The sequence below is a fragment of the Rhinoderma darwinii genome, chromosome 5 (assembly GCF_050947455.1).
Source record: "Rhinoderma darwinii isolate aRhiDar2 chromosome 5, aRhiDar2.hap1, whole genome shotgun sequence".
Lineage (NCBI taxonomy): Eukaryota > Metazoa > Chordata > Amphibia > Anura > Rhinodermatidae > Rhinoderma > Rhinoderma darwinii.
Genome location: NC_134691.1, coordinates 158,098,800 through 158,121,099, shown reverse-complemented (window position 1 = coordinate 158,121,099; position 22,300 = coordinate 158,098,800). Strand labels below are relative to the sequence as shown.

Here is a 22,300-nt window from a genome sequence, read left to right as displayed (position 1 = left end):
CTACGGAAAGGTGTCAGTGTTCAATGAAAGTGAATGGCTCCGTTTTTGCAGACCGCAATTGCGGTCCGCAAAAACGGAGGTTTTTTACGGTCGTGTGCATGGGGCCTTAGTCTGCTGATATTTACAAACACACTTAACTAGTTCTTGTTATTTTAATATTTGCATCGCATCTGAATACATCTAAGAAATAATGCATCACTGGAAATGTTACACATTTGTACGAATAATAATAATTGGATTATTTATACAGTAAGTTATAATTATTTATAACGTTTTTTGTTCACAATGCTCTAATGTAATAACTAATATAATAAACCCATTGCAATAGGCTATAATATGGAGAATGTCCTGCCTGGATGAATTAAACACAGGGATGGGGGCTCTGACAGATGTACCACAGGTTTATTATTGCTGTTGTTCACTCCACAATTCTGTGCTGATTTTATAATGAATCTGAATATAAATTATCTGTGTCTCTGACTTGATCAGTGAAATAAAATTCAGTCTAACATATTAAAGTACATTTATGCAATTGTAATTATGAAATAATAAAACTCCCTATTCTGTAAAAAACATGAAAATCTACCTACATTTTTTGGCAAAGTAGCATAAATGCTCAGCCTGGACCAAACTTCTTTTTGGAAAGTAGCGTCAGGAAAGACTTCAGTGACCAGGCCTACATTACAAGCTTCCCGGGCAGTCAACATCTTGTTGAAAAGAAGAACCTCAGTAGCCTAAATAGTGAATGCATACAAAAGTAAATACTTATATTTTCCTGAACTTGATTAGTCAATTTATTTCATTCTAATTGTGATCTGTTAACATAAAACATTACACATGTACAATTCATGTGAGTTTATATTTAAAACAGATATACAGAATATAGAAGTGGTTTGGCCCACTTACCACTGGATTTCTAGAATAGGAGACTCTAGCCCTATTTCCCCAACTGCGCCCAGTGGATAGGTAAAAATATTTGCAGCTAAAATAACCTTTTAAGGGTATGTTCACACGTAGTGTTTTCAGACGTTTTTCCAGCCGTAAACGTCCTGAAAAATGGCTGAAAAATTGGAAGCAGAACGCCTCCAAACATCTGGCCATTGATTTACATGGGAAAAACGGCGTTCTGTTCCAACGGGGCGTTTTTTACGCAGCCATTTTTCAAAACTGCCGTGTAAAAAAACGGCCACGAAAACGTGCATGTCACTTCTTCAGCCGTTTTTTGGCGCGGTTTTTCGTAGACTCTGGAAAAACAACTCCAAAAACGGCCAATAAAAATGCAGTGAAAAAACGCGACGGATTAAAAAACACGTCTGAAAATCAGGAGCTGTTTTCCCTTGAAAACAGCTCCGTATTTTCAAACGTTTTTAATTTTGTGTGCACATACCCTTACATTTAAAACTTAAATACTTAAGGAGCCTGTGATATCTTCCCACAATGTGCTACTACTAATTCCATGGTATTGAACGGTTTAAATTAGAATCATGTTTTTCTACAACTGGCTACGGTTTTAAGTCATGTTATAGGTTTATTCACAAATACCCTTTTATCGCATGAGAAAAAAAACTGTACCAAATACGCAAAATGTGAATTAGGCCTTACTGAAAATAGGTTTATTACCTTAAAAGAGGTTAAAAAAAAAAAAAAGGGTATCCGTACTTTCAAATTTTTTTTTCATATGTCAGAGACATATATCAGAAGTCTTGATCGGTGTGGGTGAACCCTCACCATCCCTAAAAGAAGGACTCTTAGATGCTGTATATGAGCCTGTCTTCAGCCGGACATGGAGCACCAATGACAGCAGAAACTGCAGAGCGCTCAGCTGGGCACTCCTGAACCTTAATTTCAGAGAGGGTGGGGGTGGGCACCCAGACTTCCACTGCTCAAAACTTCTAAAATATGTGTTTCATGGCCCAACCATAGAACTCAATAGATCAGTTTTTAAACGGACGTTTTTCAGGAATCAATCCTTGTGACAGCCGTTAAAAACAGATCCTGGCCCTCACAAGAGGATCAAAAAGTCACATCTACTCCAAAATGGTACCAGTTGAAACTACAAGTCATCCTGCAAAAAAATAAAAATAAAAAAAAGCCTTCATACGACTGCATCGGCGGAAAGATTTAAAAAAAAAAAAAAAAAAAAAAAAAAAAAAAAAAAAAAAAAAAAAATTGCTCTTCAAATATGGAGACACAAAAAAAAAGTGTTTACTGTGTAAAAGTAGTAAAATGTACAAAAACGAAACAAATGTGGAATGGTTGCAACCCGTTGAAAAAAAGTTAGTGTTATTCATACCACACGGTGAATGGTGTAGATTTAGGACGCAAAAAAAAAAAAGAAGTGACGAAATTTGATTTTTTTACATCCCCCCTGCCAAAAAAAAAAGTTAATAAAAAAGGTTAAATCAATAAATATGTACCCCAAAATTATGCTATTAAAAAATACAACTTGTCCCGCAAAAAAAAAAGACCTTATACAGCTATGTCGATCCAAAAATAAAAGAGTTATAGCTCTTCGAAAGGGACGATGGAAAAACGTAAAAAATGGCTTGGTCATTAGGGCCCAGAATGCAAGCAGGGGGAAGGGGTTAAAGGCTATGTAAACCTTTGAAAGGCAATATACCTTGTTATTAATATATATAAAATCTATCTCTATCCATCTGTGTTGTGTAACTTTGTAAATACTTTATTATAAATTTTCCTTTTTTTTTCTTTTAGATACAGCTGCTCTGTATTCTCTATACAGAGCAGCTGTATCTAGCGCTATTCATTGAATCCATCAGTGCCGCGGACCTGACAGGTTCAGTGTCGGCGGGTCCTCCGTCCTATGTGATAGCTTACAGGTGAATCCTGCAAGTCTCTGCCAACACTGAACCCATCAGGTCCGCGGGACTGACCGACTTGCTAGATACAGCTGCTCTGTATAGAGAATACAGAGCAGCTGTATCTAAAAAAAAAAAAAAAAAAAAAGTAATAATTTTTGATAAAAAAAAGTATACAAAGTTACACAAAACAATTTTGCCTTTCAATGGTTTACATAGCCTTTAAAGTAAATCTCCACCATTTATCATTATATAGTTTAACATTTTTATAGCAGTAAATACGCTTAATCTCCTGAATAGACAGATGTAAAAAAGAGAACATCCCCTATAAAAATATATTCTGAAACAATTTAGAGCAGCATTCTGGGCCTATATGGAATTCATAAAACGAAAAAATAGATTAAGTTTATTTAAATTCCAAGTTTGTTTGTATAAAATGTTACGTTTGTATTAAATTCTAAATACAATTAAACTACAATGAAAGGAAAGCAGAAAATAAAATACAGAAATCTCTTTTTAATTAAATTACTCTATAGGTACAAGTTGGCTGCTTACACCTAAAAACTGGGACTTACCTTTGCCAAACCCATAATCCTAGGGAATGTATAAGAAGAACATCCCTCGGGATGTTGTCCTAACTTGCTAAATGGCGTATTAAATGTGGCCTAAAATCAGAGAAAAAAAGATTAGCAAATGTCCCAAGTGTGATAGTTCTATATGTATACATAAACTAATTGTGCATCAGTGTGATTAGTGCAAGTTCCTATATACATTTTATTAGAAATTCTTTTTACTTTGAGATACAGCTGCTTTGTATCCTGTATACAGAGTAGCTGCATCTTGCACGGATTCCTGTATCTGTCAGGTCCACGGGAGTGACTGGTTCAGCAACAGTGGGTTCTGCGTGTTTGTCACGCAGGATCCACCTGTAAATCAATCACATTCGTTATGAACTTAGATGAGATCATTAACAGCTCAATCCTGCTTGTAAGGCTTCATGGCCACTTCAGTCTTTTCCTTCAGGGTGCTAGCAGTTTTTCTGACGGCTAGCTCCCTGACCCATGCATTTCAATGGGTCCATGCACACTTCAGTTTTTTTGACGGTCCCGTTGCTCCGTTACGCCAAAAGTAGAGCATGTTCTACTTTGGTCCAAGATTCCGTGACCGTGAGGCCTATGCAAGTCAATGGGGCCGTCAGAAAAACTGAAGGCACATGGAAGGCATCTGTGTGCCGTCCGTGTGTGACGGAGCCGTTGCCTGGCAACGGCCGGGCAGAAGTAGATTAGAGAGATTACACTAATCGGCAGCCACTTCTCTATCAGTGCTGGACAGAGAGAAGAGGCTGCTGATAAAAATAAAATAAAAAGCAGTTCATACGTACCCCGGTCGTGGTCTTGGTGACGAGTCCCTCTTCTTCCGCCAGTCCGACATTCCTGTATGACGCGGCAGTCCATGTGGCCGCTGCAGCCTGTGATTAGCTGCAGAGGCGGTCACATGGGATGAAGCATCGGCCTTCTGGCGTCATCCAGTCCAGCCTTCTGTTATGACTTTTATCCTATGTGACCGCCACTATAGCCTGTGATTGACTGCAGCGGTGACATGGGATGAAACGTCATCCGAGGAGGCCGGACAGGAGGAAAAAGCAGGGAGCTCTGGGTAAGTACGAACTTCTTTTTTTATTTTTTATTTCATTAGCATTGTATTTTGTGAACGCCGAGCATGGTCATTCTTCAGCGCTAGTCAGTGTCCAGGGTGCTGAAAGAGTTACTGCCGATCAGTGCAGCCCATTAACTCTTTCGGCACCATATACAGTGACTAGTGCTGAACAACCAGGCTCTTTCAGCACCCTGGACAGTACCATGCTCGGCGCTCGGAAACACGGAGTGCACACGGATAGCAAAACAGGAACACTGATCCGTCAAAAACTGCCACTAAAACGGTGAAGGAAGTGTGCATGAGACCTTAGAGACACACCAGGACCTGCTGACACTGAACCAGTCAGTCCCGCGGACCTGACAGCTCCAGAATTCAGTGCAAGATACAGCTACTCTGTATACAGGATAAAAAAGAAAGCTGTATATCAAAAAGTAAAAATAATTTATAATAAAATGTATTTAGGAAGCTGCACCAATTAAACTGATGAACAATTTTATTTAAATAAAATATAATATATACGTCAAAAGGTGTACATATTCCTTTTACTAAAGTAGTAAAGGGATTGCACAGTCGATTGTTACGCAAACACAAAATCTAGGAATTTGAGCATGAGATAGCTTGACGAATTTAGATCATCATGTACCAAACTTTGACATGAAGAGCAGTCATAATTTGCATTAATGCAGTGGACATATACATTTTCTCCAAAAAAAAAAAAGCTATGTACACGTTTAAAAGCTTTTTTTTTTTTGCATTAAAAATGTGCATCAGTGTGTGAATGTATACAAAATACAAAGTTACACCAAAGTTAAAATCTAAAATGTAATTACAAAGCAGCTGTATCTCAGAGCAGTTGTATCGTGCGCTGAGACCTGAATCTGTCAGGTCAGCGGCACTGACTGGTTCAGTGACTAGGGGTCCTGTGTATCTCCGGCACGCAGTATCCACCAGTTATCGATCACGTATAAGTTATGAATATCTGAAACTGAAATATTGCATTGACCCAAGTATTCAGATCCGTTACTCAGTACTTAGTTGAAGCACCTTTGGCAGCGGTAACAGCCTCCAGTCTTCTTTGGTATGATGCCACAAGATTTGCACACCTGGATTTGGGGATTTTCTACCATTCTTCTCTGCAGAACCTCTCTAGCTCTGTCCGGTTGGATGGGGACAGTTGGTGGATAGCCATTTTCGGGTCTCCCCAGAGATGTTCCATTGGGTTCAAGTCAGGGCTGTGGCTGGGCCACTCAAGGACAATCACAGAGTTGTCCCTAAGCCACTCCTGTGTTGTCTTGGCTGTGTACTTTGGGCCAAAGGTACACCTTCAAACAAGACAATGACCCGGTCTGAGGTCCAGAGCACTATGGATCAGGTTTTCATTAATAATATCTCTACTTTGCGCCATTCATCTTTCCTTCAACCCTGACCAGTCTCCCTGTCCCAGGCACTGAAAAACACCCCCACAGCATGATGCTGCCAGCACTATGCTTCACTGTAGGGATGGTATTGGGCAGGTGATGAGTAGTGCCCGTTTCCTCCAGACAGGACGCTTAGAATTAAGGCTGAAAAGTTCAATCTTGGTTTCATCAGACCACAGAATATAGTTTCTCACAGTACGAGTCCTTTAGGTGCTTTTTTGCAAACTCCAGACGGGCTTTCATGTCTCCTTTACGGCGGAGGGGTTTCTTTCTGGCAACTCTGCCCTAAAGCCCAGATTGGTGGAGTGCTGCAGTGATGGTTGACCTTCTGGAACTTTCTCCCATCTACACACAGGATCTTTGGAGCTCAGCCAGAAAAACCATTGGGATCTTGGTCACCTCCCTTACCAAGGCCCTTCTCCCCTGATTAGTTAGCTTGGTGGAGCGCCCAGCTCTAGTAAGACTCCTGGTTGTTCCAAACTGCTTTCATTTAAGAATTGTGGAGGCCACTGTGCTCTTGGGAACTTTCAGTGCAGAAGAATTTTTTTAGTCTTCTCCATACTTATGTCCGTGTGAAATTTTAGTTTTTTTCATTTTTAATAAAATTATCAAAAATTTCTAAAATTCTAAAAATAGAGTGCAGAATAATGTGGAAAACCTTGAATATTGTTTTATTTTAGCACAAGGCCTCAACATAACAAAATTTGAAAAAAGTTAAGGGTCTGAAGACTTGCCGAATACACACACTAAACAAAAAATGTTTATATATATATATATATATATATATATATATATATATATATAAAAAAAAAATAAAAAAAATATACGAGCGCATGGAAGCAGCACCCAACAAATGCACCGTTTCACTTCCTCAATGGAAGCATTTTCAAGTCAGTGCTGTTTCCATGCTCTTGTCTTTTTGTTATACATCATATGGGGAGAAGTCACTCCTATCATTTGAAGCTTAGCACCGACCAGTTATTTGGGGACACACACCTCAAGATCGATGAAAAAGGGTGGATTCATTTACCTCAAGTGAGCAGCAACGTTTCGGTCCGTTACAGAACCTTTGTTCTGTGACGGACCGAAACGTCGCTGCTTACGAGGTGAATAAATTCGCCCTTTTTCAATCAATCTTGAAGTCCTAGTGCCGTTACTTTATCCTATGGTTTTTGTATATTTCTAGTTGGGGAAGCGATTCATCCTCTGGTAAACGTGCACATAGCCTAATATATAGTTTTTTTTGGAGTGCTGTGTTCATTTGCAATTGGACTATATACACATACATCTATCTATCTATCTATCTCTCTCTCTCTCTCTCCAAAGGAGAGCAGCACTATAAGATTACAAAAAAGTGGGTGCACACCTCAGCCTCCAGTCCTTTTTTAGGTAAACAGTATCCAAAAAGGAATAGGCAGCACTTCATATAGAGAACCAAGTGGAAAAAGTAACGTTTTATTCACCAATCATGAATTAACGTTTCAGCCCCCTCCTTGGAAAAGGCCGAAAATGGGGGCTGAAACATTGCATAATTATGGGTGAATAAAACTTTACTTTTTTCACTTGGATCTATATGGAGTGCTGATATTAATGGATTTGAATATAATTAATATCAAAAAGTTTATTTCAATAATTAAATTCCAAGAGTGACTCACATTATATAGATTCATTACACACAGATTGATCTATTTCCAGCATTTTTTTCTTTTAATGTTTATGATTATGGTAACCGTTAATGAAAACCCAAAATGTAGTCTCAGAAAATTAGAATATTAAATAAGCCCAATTTTAAAAATAATTTTTAATACCACAATGTTGGCCTACTGAAAAGTATGTTCAGTATATGCACTCAATACTTGCTCTGGGCTCCTTCTGCATGAATTACTGCATTAATGCGGCGTGGCATGGGGGTGATCAGCCTGTGGCACTGCTGAGGTGTTATGGAAGCCCAGGTTGCTTTGATAGCGGCCTTCAGCTCGTCTACATTGTTGGGTCTGGTGTCTCATATTCCTCTTGACATTACCACAGATTCTCCATGATGTTTAGGTCAGGCGAGTTTGCTGGCCAATAAAGCACAGTGATACTGTGGTTATTAAACCAGGTATGGGTGCTTTTGGCAGTGTGGGCAGGTGCCAAGTCCTGCTGGATAATGAAATCAGCATCTACATAAAACTTGTCAGCAGAAGAAAGCATGAAGTGCTCTAAAATGGTAGACAGATGCGTTGACTCTGGACTTGATATAATACAGTGGACCAACACCAGCAGATGACATGGCTCCCCAAACCATCACTGACTGGAAACTTCACACTGGACCACAAGCAACAAGGATTGAGTGCCTCTCCAGTCTTCCTCCAGACTCTGGGACCTTGATTTCCACATTAAAATGCAAAATTGACATTCATCTGAAAACAGGACTTTGGACCACTGAGCAACAGACCGGTCCTTTTTCTCCTTAGCCCAGAAAGATGCTTCGGACGTGGTCTCAAGGAATACGACAGTTGCAGCCCATGTCCTGGATACGTCTGTGTGTGGTGGCTCTTGAAGCATTGACTCCAGCCGCAGTCCACTCCTTGTGAATTTCCCCCAGATTCCTGAGTTGCCTTTTCTTGACAATCCTTTCAAGGCAGCGGTTATCCCTGTTGCTTGTGCACCTTTTACTACCACACTTTTTCCTTCCTCTCAACTTTCCATTAATATGCTTGGATACAGCACTCTGAACAGCCAGCTTGTTTAGCAATGTCCTTTTGTGGCTTACCCTCCTTGGAGAGGGCGTCAATGACTGTCTTCTGGACAACTGTCAAATAAGCAGTCTTCCCCGTGATTGTGTATAGCCTACTGAACCAGACTGTTAAACCATTTAAAGGCTTAGGAAACCTTTGCAGGTGTTGTGTTGATTAGCTGATTAGAGTGCGATACCCTGAGCATACAATCTTCAACTTTTACCCAATAGACTAAATTTTGGGTTCTCATTAAGGGTATGTTCACACGCACTATTTAGGGACGTAATTCAGGCGTTTCACGCCTGGAATTATGGCCGAAAATACTGCTTGAAAGCGTCGCAAACATCTGCCCATTCATTTGAATGGGTTTTACGATGTACTGTGCAGACTGTCATTTTTTTACGCGCCGCTGTCAAAAGACGGCGCGTAAAAAAGATGCCCGCGTCAAACTACAGGTCACTTCTTGGGATGTAACTGGAGCAGTTTTCCATTGACTCCATAGAAAAACAGCTCCAATTACGTCCGTAATGGACGCTGCGAAAAAAGCCTGCACTTGCCATTACGTCTGAAATTCAGGAGCTGTTTTTGCCTGAAAACAGCTCCGTAATTTCAGCCGAAACAGACGTGCACGTGTGAACATACTCTGTTAACCCGAATCAACATTAAAAATAAAAAAATAAATAAATGCTGGAAATAGATCACTGTGTGTAATGAATCTATAGAATATAGGAGTTTCCCTTTTTGAATTTAATTACTGAGATAAAATTAACTTTTTGATATTATAAATCATTGAGAAGGACTAGTACACACACACCACCATGATCTGAGTCAGAAGAGAGTTCTGATTATTATGGTCCTAACTCAGCACTGTGTTGCGGCTTACCTTCTTTGCGACACCCCTCCCTAACTCCAGGGATGGCGGGAGCCGCTTTATGCAGGGGCTCTGCACTTTGACTAATAGATGGGCAAGAGGGGCTCCCCTCTATTATGTCGATATGATCTTAGAGAACGCGGATAGGGGGGTGTCCTAATAGTACAAATTCTTTAAACATAAATATAGCAGAAGTGAATACACTAGTACAATAATGGTTACACTTGGGAAACCATAATGGCAATATTTTAAATTAGTTTCTGCATGGATACACACTGCATGTTGTCACCTTTCAGATCATACAGATTACCTTGTCAGAAGCATACACAAGGTCAAACAGACCAAGAATAGTTGTGGCAATCCCAATGGCAGGCCCATTTACCATAGCGACAAGAGGTTTTGGAAAATCAATGACTTTACACACCAAATTCCTATTAAGACCAAGAATATAGTAATGTTCAAAAATCAGACAAAAAAATAAATATATCTTTATACATACAAAGCGATTCAAAATTATGCTAAACGGTACACACCTGCAAACTAAATCATCATGTATGGCTTATCAGGCATTATGGAGTCATAGTATGGAAAGTAAAATACCTCACTAACCCGGTGGTGTCTTTCACCATTTCTTCAAGGCTTCCGGTGTAATTTCGAAGATAATTATTTAAGTCATTGCCACTGCTAAAGTAGTCACCTTGTCCTGTACAAAAACGGAAAACGAAGATGCTTACAAATCGACATTAAACAGGATCATAATGAGTTTTATTTTTTGGGAAAATATTATGTCCAGTTACTCAAGTGAAGATGCAGAGCTGGGATAACGCCTAAAATATTTTCAAGAGAAAAAAAGAAAAACCATATCAATGAAATAGTCAAACTAGTGTGCAAGCATGGTTTATCTCATGAATATATTTTAATCAAAATGTGAATCAATGTTAAAAAACAAAATAGCATTAAACACTTCCCACTTTGGACCTTCCTGACAGAGCCTCATTTTTCTATGTAGTGTAATGTATTAGATCTGTCAGTCATTCACCGACAGCAAGCCGATTAGGCTTCGCCTCTGAGCAGGGCCTAATTCGGCTTCCATAATGGCAGAGCAGGAGGCCATTGTTAGGCCTCCTATTGCCATAGCAGCAGTCGGCAGCCTTGCAATTGCATGGCAAGGCTGCCGATCTGCTACCAACCTCTAGGATGCAGCGATCACTTCATCTAAGGGGTTAATGGCAGGAATCGGTGCTAGCTCTCGTTCCTGCCATTACAGGTGGAGGTCAGCTGTAACATACAGCTGACATCCAGCGCGGAGGACGCCGGCTCAGCTCCTGAGCCGGCACCATCTTGCCAGCGGCTACGGTAGCCTTTTAGGCCCACATCCAGGCAGGGCCTGAAAGGCTTCCGTACTGTGCATACCGGAAGGCTAGTGTTAGGCCTTCAGTTGCCTTTGCAGCCACTGGCACCCCGGCAATTTCATTGCTGGGGTGCCGATGAGCTGCCAACCCCTTAAATGTAGTGATTGCTTTTGACCGCTGCATTTAAAGGGGTTAATGGCCGGGGATCGGAGCAAACTTCGGTCCCGCCATTACCCCTGGGTGTCAGCTGTAACATACAACCGACACCCAGGGATGGTGTCCACCATTTGTCGTATGGATACGGAAAAGTGCGGGAAGCACTAGCTTTCCATGACATATCCATACGACAAATGTCGGGAAGGAGTTATCCAGGCTTTTCAATCAGTGCACTATCCTTAGCAGAACCCAGACCCTCAACGATCCTCCGAGTGAAGCAGTACCTTTGTTGTTTATGCAGGTAGAGCACCATACATACAAATGTGGTTGTGCCCGGTACTGAAGCTCAACCCATTGAATTGAGCGGTTAAAGTCCTTGGCATTGGACCCCCACCGATTCTAAGGATAGGCCATCAATTAAAAATATTGAACAACGCCTTTAAGAACGTGGCCTATTTTGGCCTTCAGAACCGCATTCCGAGAGCCATAACCTTTGTATTTTTCATGTCCTTATAGCTGTATAAGGCCACCATATATTTATTTACACTGTTCATTGTATGGTATAAATAACATTGATTTTAGTCTACGGGTCATCACGTTTAGGCCGATACCAGATTTGTATCGGTTTAAAAATAAAATATATATATTTTTTTTTTTACTACTTTTAACCCCTTAATGATGCGCCTAGTTTGGGCCTTAAGGCACAGAGTCCATTTTTCAAATCTGGCATGTGTCAAGTTTTGTGATAATAACTTTGGAATGCCTTTATTAATCCAAGCGATTCCAAGATTGTTTTCTCTTGACACATTGTACTTTAGGTTAGTGGTAAAATTTGTTTATTTGTGGGAAAAAAAGCTAAAATGCTGAGAAAAATTTCAAAAAGTAGAATTTTTCTAAATCTAAATGTATATGCTTGTAAGACCGGATGTTCATTAGCAACTATTTTGTGTGGTATTCCCATTTCTCATGTCTACTTTATGTCAGCATCGTTTTTTTAACTTTTTTTTCTAGGATGTTTCAAGGCTTAGAACTTTAGCAACAATTTCTCACATTTTCAAGAAATTTTCAAAAGCCTTTTTCTTTTTAGGGGCCAGTTCAGTTCTGAAGTGTCTTTAAGGGGTCTATATATTAGAAACCCGTATAAGATCACCCAATTTTAAAAACTGCACCCCTGACAGTATTCAAAACAGCATTTAGTAAGTGTCTTAACCCTGTAGGCGTTTCACAGGGATTAAAGCAAGGTGGAAGTGAAATTTACAAATTTTGGCTTTTATTCCATTTTTTTTCTGTAACACAGGTTTATTACCAGAGACACACAACTCAATATTTATTACCTAGATTCTGCAGTTTTTAGAAATATGCCACATGTAGCCCTAGATGAACTTAAGCACATATCACAGAAGAAAAAAAAAAAAAAAAAAAAAAAAGAGAAAAAAAACACACCAACATTTGAAAAGCAATTTCTCCTGATTAGGTAAATACCCATATGTGGTCATAAACTGCTGTTTGGCACACGGCAGGGCTCAAAAGAGAAGGAGCACCATTTGCTTTTGGAGCTCAAATTTAGCTAGAATGGTTTTCGGGTGCGATGTCACATTTGCAATGTCCTTGAGGGACCAAAACAGTGGAAACCACCCAAAAGTGACCCCATTTAGCAAACTACACCCCTTAAGGAATCTATCTAGGGGTATAGTGAGCATTAAGACCCCACGGGTCTTTTGCAGAATTTATTGGAATTAGGCCGGGAGAATGAATATCAAATTTTTTTACCATAAAATGTTGAATTTCTCATTTTTACAAGAGATAAAGGAGAAAAAGCACCCCAAAATGTGTAATTTAATTTCTCCCGAGTATGACAATACCCCATATGTTGTCTAAAACTGCTTGTTGCAATTTGGCATGTAGATTTTGTTGGATTGGTTTCTGGGTTGCATGTCGCATTTGCATAGCTTCTGAGGTACCAGTACAGGGGAAACCTGTAAAAATGAACTCCAATTTGGAAACTACACCCCTAGAGGAATTTATTTAGGGGTATAGTGAGCATTTTCCCCACAGGTTTTTCATATATTTTATTAGAATTAAAGTAGTGAAAATGAAAAATGTTATCTTTTCCAAAAACAGGTCGTGTTAGCTCCCAATTTTTCCATTTTCACATGGAATAATATGAGAAAAACCACACAATTTGTTACTCGATTTCTTGCGAGTACAGCAATACCGATATGTGTCCCTAAACTTCTGTTTGAGCACTTGGCAGGGCTCAGAAGGTAAAGGAGCGCCATTTGGCTTTTGAAGCCAGATTTTGCTGAATTGGTGTTCGGGAATCATGTCGCATTTACAAAGCCCCTGAGGTACCAGAGTCCAGTGGAAAACCCCCAAAAGTGACCCAATTTTGTAAACTACATCTCTAAAGGCATTTATCTTTATCCTGGACACACCCCAGAGCTCAAGAGTGAAAGAGCACCATGCGACATGGCCTATTTCGGTGATTTTCACAGCATTGACACACAATTGCAGGGCTCTGACGTCAAATAGTAAAACAAACCCACAGTGAGTATTTGACCCAAAAGGTGTTTTTTTTTTACTAGAAAATAATGCAAAGTGGATTTTCCACTGATACGCCATTTTCGTGCACATTATTGGCTTGTGCCACTGATGACCAATATGTCAAACGGTTAAGCGAGTTGTCCCTGGTTATGGGAATGCCATATACATGGATGTAAACTGCTGTTTGGGCACAGTGTAGTGCTCAGAAGGGAGGGAGCGCCACTTGGCTTTTGGAGAGCAGATAATAATGGGGTAAATAAATAATCCACAGATGTGGCCAGTGTCGCACTAATAAATGGTACCAGATCTTATCAGCTTTTGGAACACATTCTGCACATTGTGTCGCCATACTTTTTCCACTGAGCTGTGTAAGGGATAATTTTTTGCGGGGCAATCTGTATTTTTCATTGGTACTAATTTAAGTTACATGCAACTTTTGATCAGTTTTTATTCTATTTTTGAAGAGGCGTGGTGACTAAAAAACAGCAATTCTACTATAGTTTATAAAAAAATTTTTTACAGCGTACGCCGTGCGCTATAAATTACATTTACTTTATTGTGCAGGTCGATGCAATAACAAATGTTTCGGTTTTTTTCTGTTTTATGGCATTTGCACAATAAAATACCTTAAAATAAATTTTCTTCTTGTGTTGTCATATTCTAAGAGCCATAACTTTATATTTCCATCAAGAAAACTGTGAGAGCTTTATTTTTGCGGAACGAGCTGTAGTTTTAGTTTTGATTAGTATTATATTTGGGGACTTTATCTCTTTTTATTCCATTTTTTGGGAGAAGTGAACAAAAAAAAAAAAAAAAAAAAAAAAGCCATTCCAGTATGGTTTCTTTTTTTTACGATGTTCACCGCGTGGGATAAATAAAATACTTTATAGTTCAGGCTGTTACGGACGTGGCGATACTAATTATGTATAGTTTATTTAAAATTTTTAATAAAGGACTGGATAAGGGAAAAACGGCAATTTATACTTTTAGAACTTTAATTTTTAGACAACTTTCTTTGCGTTTTTTTTTGTCCCACTAGGGGACTTGAAGGCATGAAGTCCCGATTTCTATTCTTACACATTGCACTGCATACATAGTGCAGTGTATTAGAGCTGTCAGTTACTCATTGACAGCAAGCCTAGTGTGTCCTGCCTTAGGCGGGACCTAGTAAGCTTCCGTAGATGGCAGACCCAGAAGCCATTGTAGAAGATTGTATACTAATGGGGTAAATAAATAATCCGCAGATATGTGGCCAGTGTCGCACTGATCGTGCCAGATCTTATCCCCTTTTGGATAAGAAAAAAAAATATATATGTCTTTGTATTGCCACAGCTTTTTTTATTTTTCATTCAATGTAGCTGTATGAGGCTTTGTTTTTTTTTACGATAAAAGTTATGATTTTCAATTCTGCAATAGTAGATTAAATAGATGTTACGTTTTTTTTTTTTGGGGGGGGGGGGGATATAAAAAAATAAAAATAAAAAAGTTCTGTCAAAGTTTTTTCTGATTTTTTTTTTTTACATTGTGGGTGTAATTAACAGTTTAGATACATGTAGATTGTTTTTACATATTTTGTATCCACGTACACTGCACCTGGTATATGAAAGTACGATGGTACTTATGCACTTTGAACTGTTCCATAATATGGGTTGAAAGTTAAGTATACACTTGATTTTTGCAAATTGTACATCAATTGGTTTTATGTTAATTATTGGATGTACCTCCTATTTATATCGGACAATGTGTGTAGGGTTGTACAGCTGGAGAAAGGTTCGGTGACAAACTGAAACGTCGCTGCTCGCTGGAGGTGAATAAATCCACCCTATTTTCATCTATCTGGAAGTCCTGGTGGCGTTATTTTGTCCTATGGTTTCTATAATAATAATATATACACTACCGTTCAAAAGTTTAGGGTCACTTAGACATTTCCTTATTTTTGAAAGAAAAGCAGTTTTTTTTCAATGAAGATAACATTAAATTAATCAGAAATACACTCTATACATTGTTAATGTGCTAAATGACTATTCTAGCTGCAAACGTCTGGTTTTTAATGCACTAATAGGTGTATGGAGGCCCATTTCCAGCAACCATCACTCCAGTGTTCTAATGGTACATTGTGATTCCTAACTATGTTAGAAGGCTAGTGGATGATTAGAAAACACTTGAAAACCCTTGTGCAATTATGTTAGCACCGCTGTAAACAGTTTTGCTGTTTAGAGGAGCTATAAAACTGACCTTCCTTTGAGCTAGTTGAGAATCTGGAGCATTACATTTGTGGGTTTGATTAAACTCTCAAAATGGCTAGAAAAAAAGAGCTTTCATGTGAAACTCGACAGTCTATTCTTGTTCTTAGAAATGAAGGCTATTCCATGCGAGAAACTGCCAAGAAACTGAAGATTTCCTACAACGGTGTGTACTACTCCCTTCAGAGGATGGCACAAACAGGCTCTAACCAGAGTAGAAAGAAGTGGGAGGCCCCGCTGCCCAACAAGACAAGTACATTAGAGTCTAGTTTGAGAAATAGACGCCTCACAGGTCCTCAACTGGCAGCTTCATTAAATAGTACCCGCAGAACACCAGTGTCAATGTCTACAGTGAACAGGCAACTCCGGGATGCTGGCCTTCAGGGCAGAGTTGCAAAGCAAAAAAGCCATATCTGAGACTGGCTAATAAAAGGAAAATATTAATATGGGCAAAAGCACACAGACATTGGACAGAGGAAGATTGGAAAAAAGTGTTATGGACAGACGAATCGAAGTTTGAATCACACAGAAGAACATTTGTGAGACGCAGAACAACTGAAAAGATGCTGGAAGAGTGCCTGACGCCATCTGTCAAGCATGGTGGAGGTAATGTGATGGTCTGGGGTTGCTTTGGTGCTGGTAAAGTGGGAGATTTGTACAAGGTAAAAGGGATTTTGAATAAGGAAGGCTATCACTCCATTTTGCAACGCCACGCCATACCCTGTGGACAGCACTTGATTGGAGCCAATTTCATCCTACAACAGGACAATGACCCAAAGCACACCTCCAAATTATGCAAGAACTATTTAGGGAAGAAGCAGGCAGCTGGTATTCTATCTGTAATGGAGTGGCCAGCACAGTCACCAGATCTCAACCCCATAGAGCTGTTGTGGGAGCAGCTTGATCGTATGGTACGCAAGAAGTGCCCATCAAGCCAATCCAACTTGTGGGAGGGCCTTCTGGAAGCATGGGGTGAAATTTCTCCCGATTACCTCAGCAAATTAACAGCTAGAATGCCAAAGGTCTGCAATGCTGTGATTGCTGCAAATGGAGCATTCTTTGACGAAAGCAAAGTTTGAAGGAGAAAATTATTTCAGATAAAAATCATTATTTCTAACCTTGTCAATGTCTTGACTATATTTTCTAGTCATTTTGCAACTCATTTGATAAATATAAGTGTGAGTTTTCATGGAAAACACAAAATTGTTTGGGTGACCCCAAACTTTTGAACGGTAGTGTGTGTGTGTATATATATATATATACACATACATACACAGTGAAGGAAATAAGTATTTCATCCCTTGCTGATTTTGTAAGTTTGCCCACTGTCAAAGACATGAACAGTCTAGAATTTTTATTATATAGCACCTTATGGTATGCTAAGAAACAACGAAAGTGCAATACCTGTTACTACTGTTAATACGGAATCATCTTGTCCAGCGTCATCCAGGGCAGAAACAGTTTCTTTGTACATCTGCAATTAGAGACAGTTTATGGTTTGTGCCCTATGTACAAAGTTCAGAATTCCTAAAAAGATGTGCTTGATATTTCAATCCACCTTCCAGTTACAGTTGGCAATTGAAGGTCATGATTTGTATCCTATATTAGTTTTATTCTAGTCTGATTAATAATAATCACATATACAAGAAGTCTGATATGGAAGCTGCTATAGGTAGTGCTGCTGATAATGTGATGGCCGGTGTGAAGAAGAGTGGTAAGGGGGTTAAAAAGAGTGAATATGTCAAGTTACATTGGTTAAAGAGGCTCTGTCACCAGATTTTGAAACCCCTATCTGCTATTGCAGCAGATAGGCGCTGCAATGTAGATTACAGTAACGTTTTTATTTTTAAAAAACGAGCATTTTTGGCCAAGTTATGGCCATTTTTGTATTTATGCAAATGAGGCTTGCAAAAGTACAACTGGGCGTGTTGAAAAGTAAAAGTACAACTGGGCGTGTATTATGTGCGTACATTGGGGCGTGTTTACTACTTTTACTAGCTGGGCGTTCTGATGAGAAGTATCATCCACTTCTCTTCAGAACGCCCAGCTTCTGGCAGTGCAGATCTGTGACGTCAGTCACAGGTCCTGCATCGTATCGGCACCAGAGGCTACAGTTGATTCTGCAGCAGCATCAGCAGGTAAATCGATGTAGCTACTTACCTGCAAACGCTGATGCTGCTGCAGAATCAACTGTAGCCTCTGGTGCCGATGTGGCCGACACGATGCAGGACCTGTGAGTGACGTCACAGATCTGCACTGCCAGAAGCTGGGCGTTCTGAAGAGAAGTGGATGATACTTCTCATCAGAACGCCCAGCTAGTAAAAGTAGTAAACACGCCCCGATGTACGCACATAACACACGCCCAGTTGTACTTTTACTTTTCAACACGCCCAGTTGTACTTTTGCAAGCCTCATTTGCATAAATACAAAAATGGCCATAACTTGGCCAAAAATGCTCGTTTTTTAAAAATAAAAACGTTACTGTAATCTACATTGCAGCGCCGATCTGCTGCAATAGCAGATAGGGGTTGCAAAATCTGGTGACAGAGCCTCTTTAAGATGTTTTAGGTACAATAGGGTTAGGTTTTTTTTTTTTTACATCTTATCTCTTTTTGTGGTCTCCTTTGTTTGGGACACTTGAATTATAACGCCTCATGCACAAGACAGTGTGCGCCGGCAGAGTCCAGCCAGTGATCCGTGGAAAGATAGGACATGTCCTATCTTTCCACGGATCGGAGAATCGGGTCAGTTTTCATGGACCCGATTCACCTGCTAGAGTGAATGGGTCCGTGAAGGATCGGGTGTCACTCGGATGCCGTTAAAAACGTGACACATTGGTTGTGTGCAACTGGCATTAGGGTGCAGTCACACGTGGCAGATTTTGTTGACAAATTTTTCCGTGACTGAAAATCCGTTCCATGCATCTGAATGGGGCTGTTTTTGCAGCAGGTACATGGATTTCTGCAAATTTCATTCAGATATATAATACACCGCAGATTGCTCCTCTTTGCCACTGCAAGCCCAGTATCTACTGCCAAAATTATACTCTAACTTCACCTAGTACAGTAATTTTATTTACCCTGGAAATCTACAGAGGCTGCCTCCATTAGAGAATTAGTCGCTGAATCAATATTATAATGCATACAGAAACTGATCTACATTTCTGTGCCTGCGACACTGTTGAATGGAGTACAGAGTTGAATTTGCAAATTGGCTTGAAAATAACACCCATGGATAGGTTAATAAGAAGCAAGCACACCGCAAAAGGCAACATCCCCTTCCAGCCTGTCCCCTTTTCCACCTGCTCTTCTCTTGTCTTCTCCTCCTCATTCCTCTCTGATGATTTTAAGCTTACTCCTTTTCTTTACCTATGAAGTTCTTACATTATTTTGTTGGTGCTGGCTGGTTCACATCATTTATGTGCTTATAGATTTGAGATAGATAGAAAAAAAAAAAAAAAAAAAAGAGATGTCAGTCACCATCTATTCTGGTTATGTATAATGCTATTACATTGTTGCAATCTCTTTTTTGTAGTTCAGTTTCTTGAAAACTTCAATTAAAGTCAGAAGATCGAAAAAAAAATATAAAAAAAAATGGGATGTGTACATAGTGTTATAATACTGCATAAATGTGGTTAGGTTAAACACTAGCTGTAGGATCATCATCATTATTATGAATATGGATATTGCAGTAGCTGGAAGAACAATACATTACCTGAAAGCTAAAAGCATTTTTTTTCTCTGGCCGTTTCAGTATTATTTTGGTGATGTTATCTAGGTAGACAACTTCAATAGTTTCATATTTTGAATGACTGTTTTTCCTTGATTGTTTGGTAGGATCAGAAGACGCCATACATGGTACCAGGTGGATATCCTGTTTTTCCTAAAATACAAAACAAACAAAAACGGAATCCAATCCTTATGAATTAACAAGAAACAAAGGCCGCAGTTAAATCACATAAAGCACATTGCTTACTATAGAGGAAAATGGTAAGTACAGCTGGTTGCAGGGACACCTCTGAATGTAGAAGAACAAATATTAATTGAATTCAAATGATGTGGAGTTGCCACAGCTACAGGGCCGGCCTTAGGGTAGATGGCGCCCCATGCGAAATTATCTTTAGGCGCCCCACGCCATTATAAAAAAATACCTCATAAAAAAAAGCATAATTCCTCCCCACAGTATAATGCCCTATATAGCGCCCCCACACAGTGTAATGCCCCTTTAGTGCCCCACAGTGTAATAATATAATATATTATAACGCCTTCAAGGACACAGTATTTTGTCCTCTAATTGTGCCCACACAGTGTTATGCCCCCTAAGGGCCACACACATTATATTGCCCCCTGTAGTGCCCCTACACAGTATGATGTCCGCTTAGTGGCCTCCACAGAGTATAATGCCCCCACAGCCCCCCCCTTGTAGAAAGTGCCCCCTGTAGATTGTGCTGTACAGCCTCCCTGTAGACAGTGCCATGATCCCCCACCTCCTCCTTGTAGACAGTGCCATACAGCCCCCACCTCCCTCGTACAGTGCCCCCCACCTCCCCCTTGTAGACAATGTCATACGGCCCCCATCCCCCCCTTGGAGTGCCATACTGCCCCCCACCTCCTTGTAGACAGTGCCATATAGCCCCCACCTCCTTGTAAAACGACCATCAGCCCGCCACTCACAGATGCCCCCTGTAGATAGTGCCACACAGCCCACTTGTAGGTCCTGCCACACAGCCCCTTTGTAGGTAGTAGGGATGTCACGATACCTGAATTTGGACTTTGAATTTGAAGTTCTTCCATTTTCTGATGTGAGGCGCATGGTGTGATGCTGAATCTAACATCCATTTGCCTCACATTAATAAGTGAAAGAAGTTGTTTGTTTTTTTACAGCGTACACAAAAAAAAATTGTTGTGCAGGTTATTACGCCCGCGCCAATACCGAATAGGTGTATGTTTTATGTATTGAGACTTATTTTAATGTTTATTGTAAAAAAAAAAAAAAAAAAAAGGCGAATGTGTATTTTTTAAAATGTATTACTTTATGTTTTTACTTTATTTTTAAACTTTAATATATATATATATATATATATATATATATCAGATATGTGCCAGTACATTAGCCGGTGTATGTATAGTACACAGGCAGTTGTTAGGACATACCCAAGTATGCCCCAACAGGAAATATGGTAAGACAGCCCTGGGGTCCTTCAATAGACCCTGGGCTGTTTGCCCATATATGGTATGGCCCTCGATCGCATCACAGGAATGCCCTGTGACGCGATCCAGGGGCATCCCCCCCATCTCACTTTCCCCTGAATGCTGCAGTCAGCTTTAATCGTAGCATTCAGGAGAATAGCGGAGGAGATAAGCGGTTTCTCTGATCTCCGCCGTTATAGAGCGGGGCTGCGGATGTGTAATACAGTCATTGCCCCGCTCCTGACATTAAGTGCGCGCGCGGTCAGCATGAGGTGATGCTGCCGGCGCTGCACTAATGAGCTGCAGCGCAGGCACGAAGACAGAACACGGGGGTGTTTTGCAGTGCGGCCACCATGGTCTGTCTTCAGTACCGCCGCTCATTAGTGCAGCGTCGGCCGCATCGCATCATCCTGGCGGCACGCACATTTCAGGACTCAGGAGCGGGGCAATGGCGGTATTACACAGCCGCAGCCCCGCTCTCATACATTCATGTATCACTATACTTCGCTGAGCGGCCGCACAGCTTAGTATCGAAATACATTAAACAGTATCGAACCATTTGGGGATGCACAGTATCAAAGTTTCGATGCATTGTGCATCCCTAGTAAGTAGTGCCACAAATACCCCCCCTTGCCGCACAGCCCCCTTGTAGGTAGTACCACACAGATCCCTTGTACTGCCACACAGGCCCCGCGTAGGTAGTACTCCCTTCCTGTAGATAGTGCCACTTTAGCTCCCTGTGGCTGGGGATTCCACTCCTGGACAGAGTGCATTATGTGTGTCCATATATGAACAGTGACATCAGAGGCAACCAACTCCTGAAGCGGAATCCCTGTCCACAGCGTTGCCGATTCCGTGGCCGGGGATTCCACTCCAGGAGAAACCCCTGACTTCTCTGTGCATTTAGTTGGGGGGGGGGGGGGGGGAGGGTGCTATCTACAGGGGTTCTGTAAAAAAAAAAAAAAAAAAAAACTCCCCCTCCTCCTCACATCCACTTCGCGCTATGAGGAGGGGAGAAAGCACGTCCGTGGCAGTTGTCCAGAGGAGTGTCGCGGCACCCCTGGAGGGTTTTCATGGGAACTTCATGTTGGGAACCACCAGCCTAGTAGATCGCAGAGCAGGGAGATACCTCTCGGCGCTGCTATAGTGTTCAATAGTATCTGCGTCTTTAGCAGGGCCGTATTTACAACTCACGCTGCCCTAGGCACTAAGCGTGAATATACCCCCATTAAAGGCCTATTTAGTTTAGCCAATCATCATGATTTGCTAGTTTCTGACCAATTATAATGACATTTGGTCAGTGTTAAAGGAGATCAATGATAAAAGCTTTGC

The 22,300-nt window shown here is 40.5% G+C and overlaps 1 protein-coding gene across 1 annotated transcript in view; it reads right to left on the bottom strand.

Moving 5' to 3' along the window:
• Positions 1–22,300, bottom strand: part of LOC142652785 (enoyl-CoA delta isomerase 2-like) — a 46,323-nt gene that overhangs the window by 1,395 nt on the left and 22,628 nt on the right. The window contains exons 3-8 of the mRNA XM_075828463.1: positions 19,494–19,661; positions 17,184–17,253; positions 10,085–10,187; positions 9,795–9,915; positions 3,395–3,484; positions 591–734 (exon numbers count right to left, since the gene is read on the bottom strand). Coding sequence (XP_075684578.1) covers positions 591–734; positions 3,395–3,484; positions 9,795–9,915; positions 10,085–10,187; positions 17,184–17,253; positions 19,494–19,661 — 696 coding nt within the window. The remainder of the gene's footprint in view (positions 1–590; positions 735–3,394; positions 3,485–9,794; positions 9,916–10,084; positions 10,188–17,183; positions 17,254–19,493; positions 19,662–22,300) is intronic.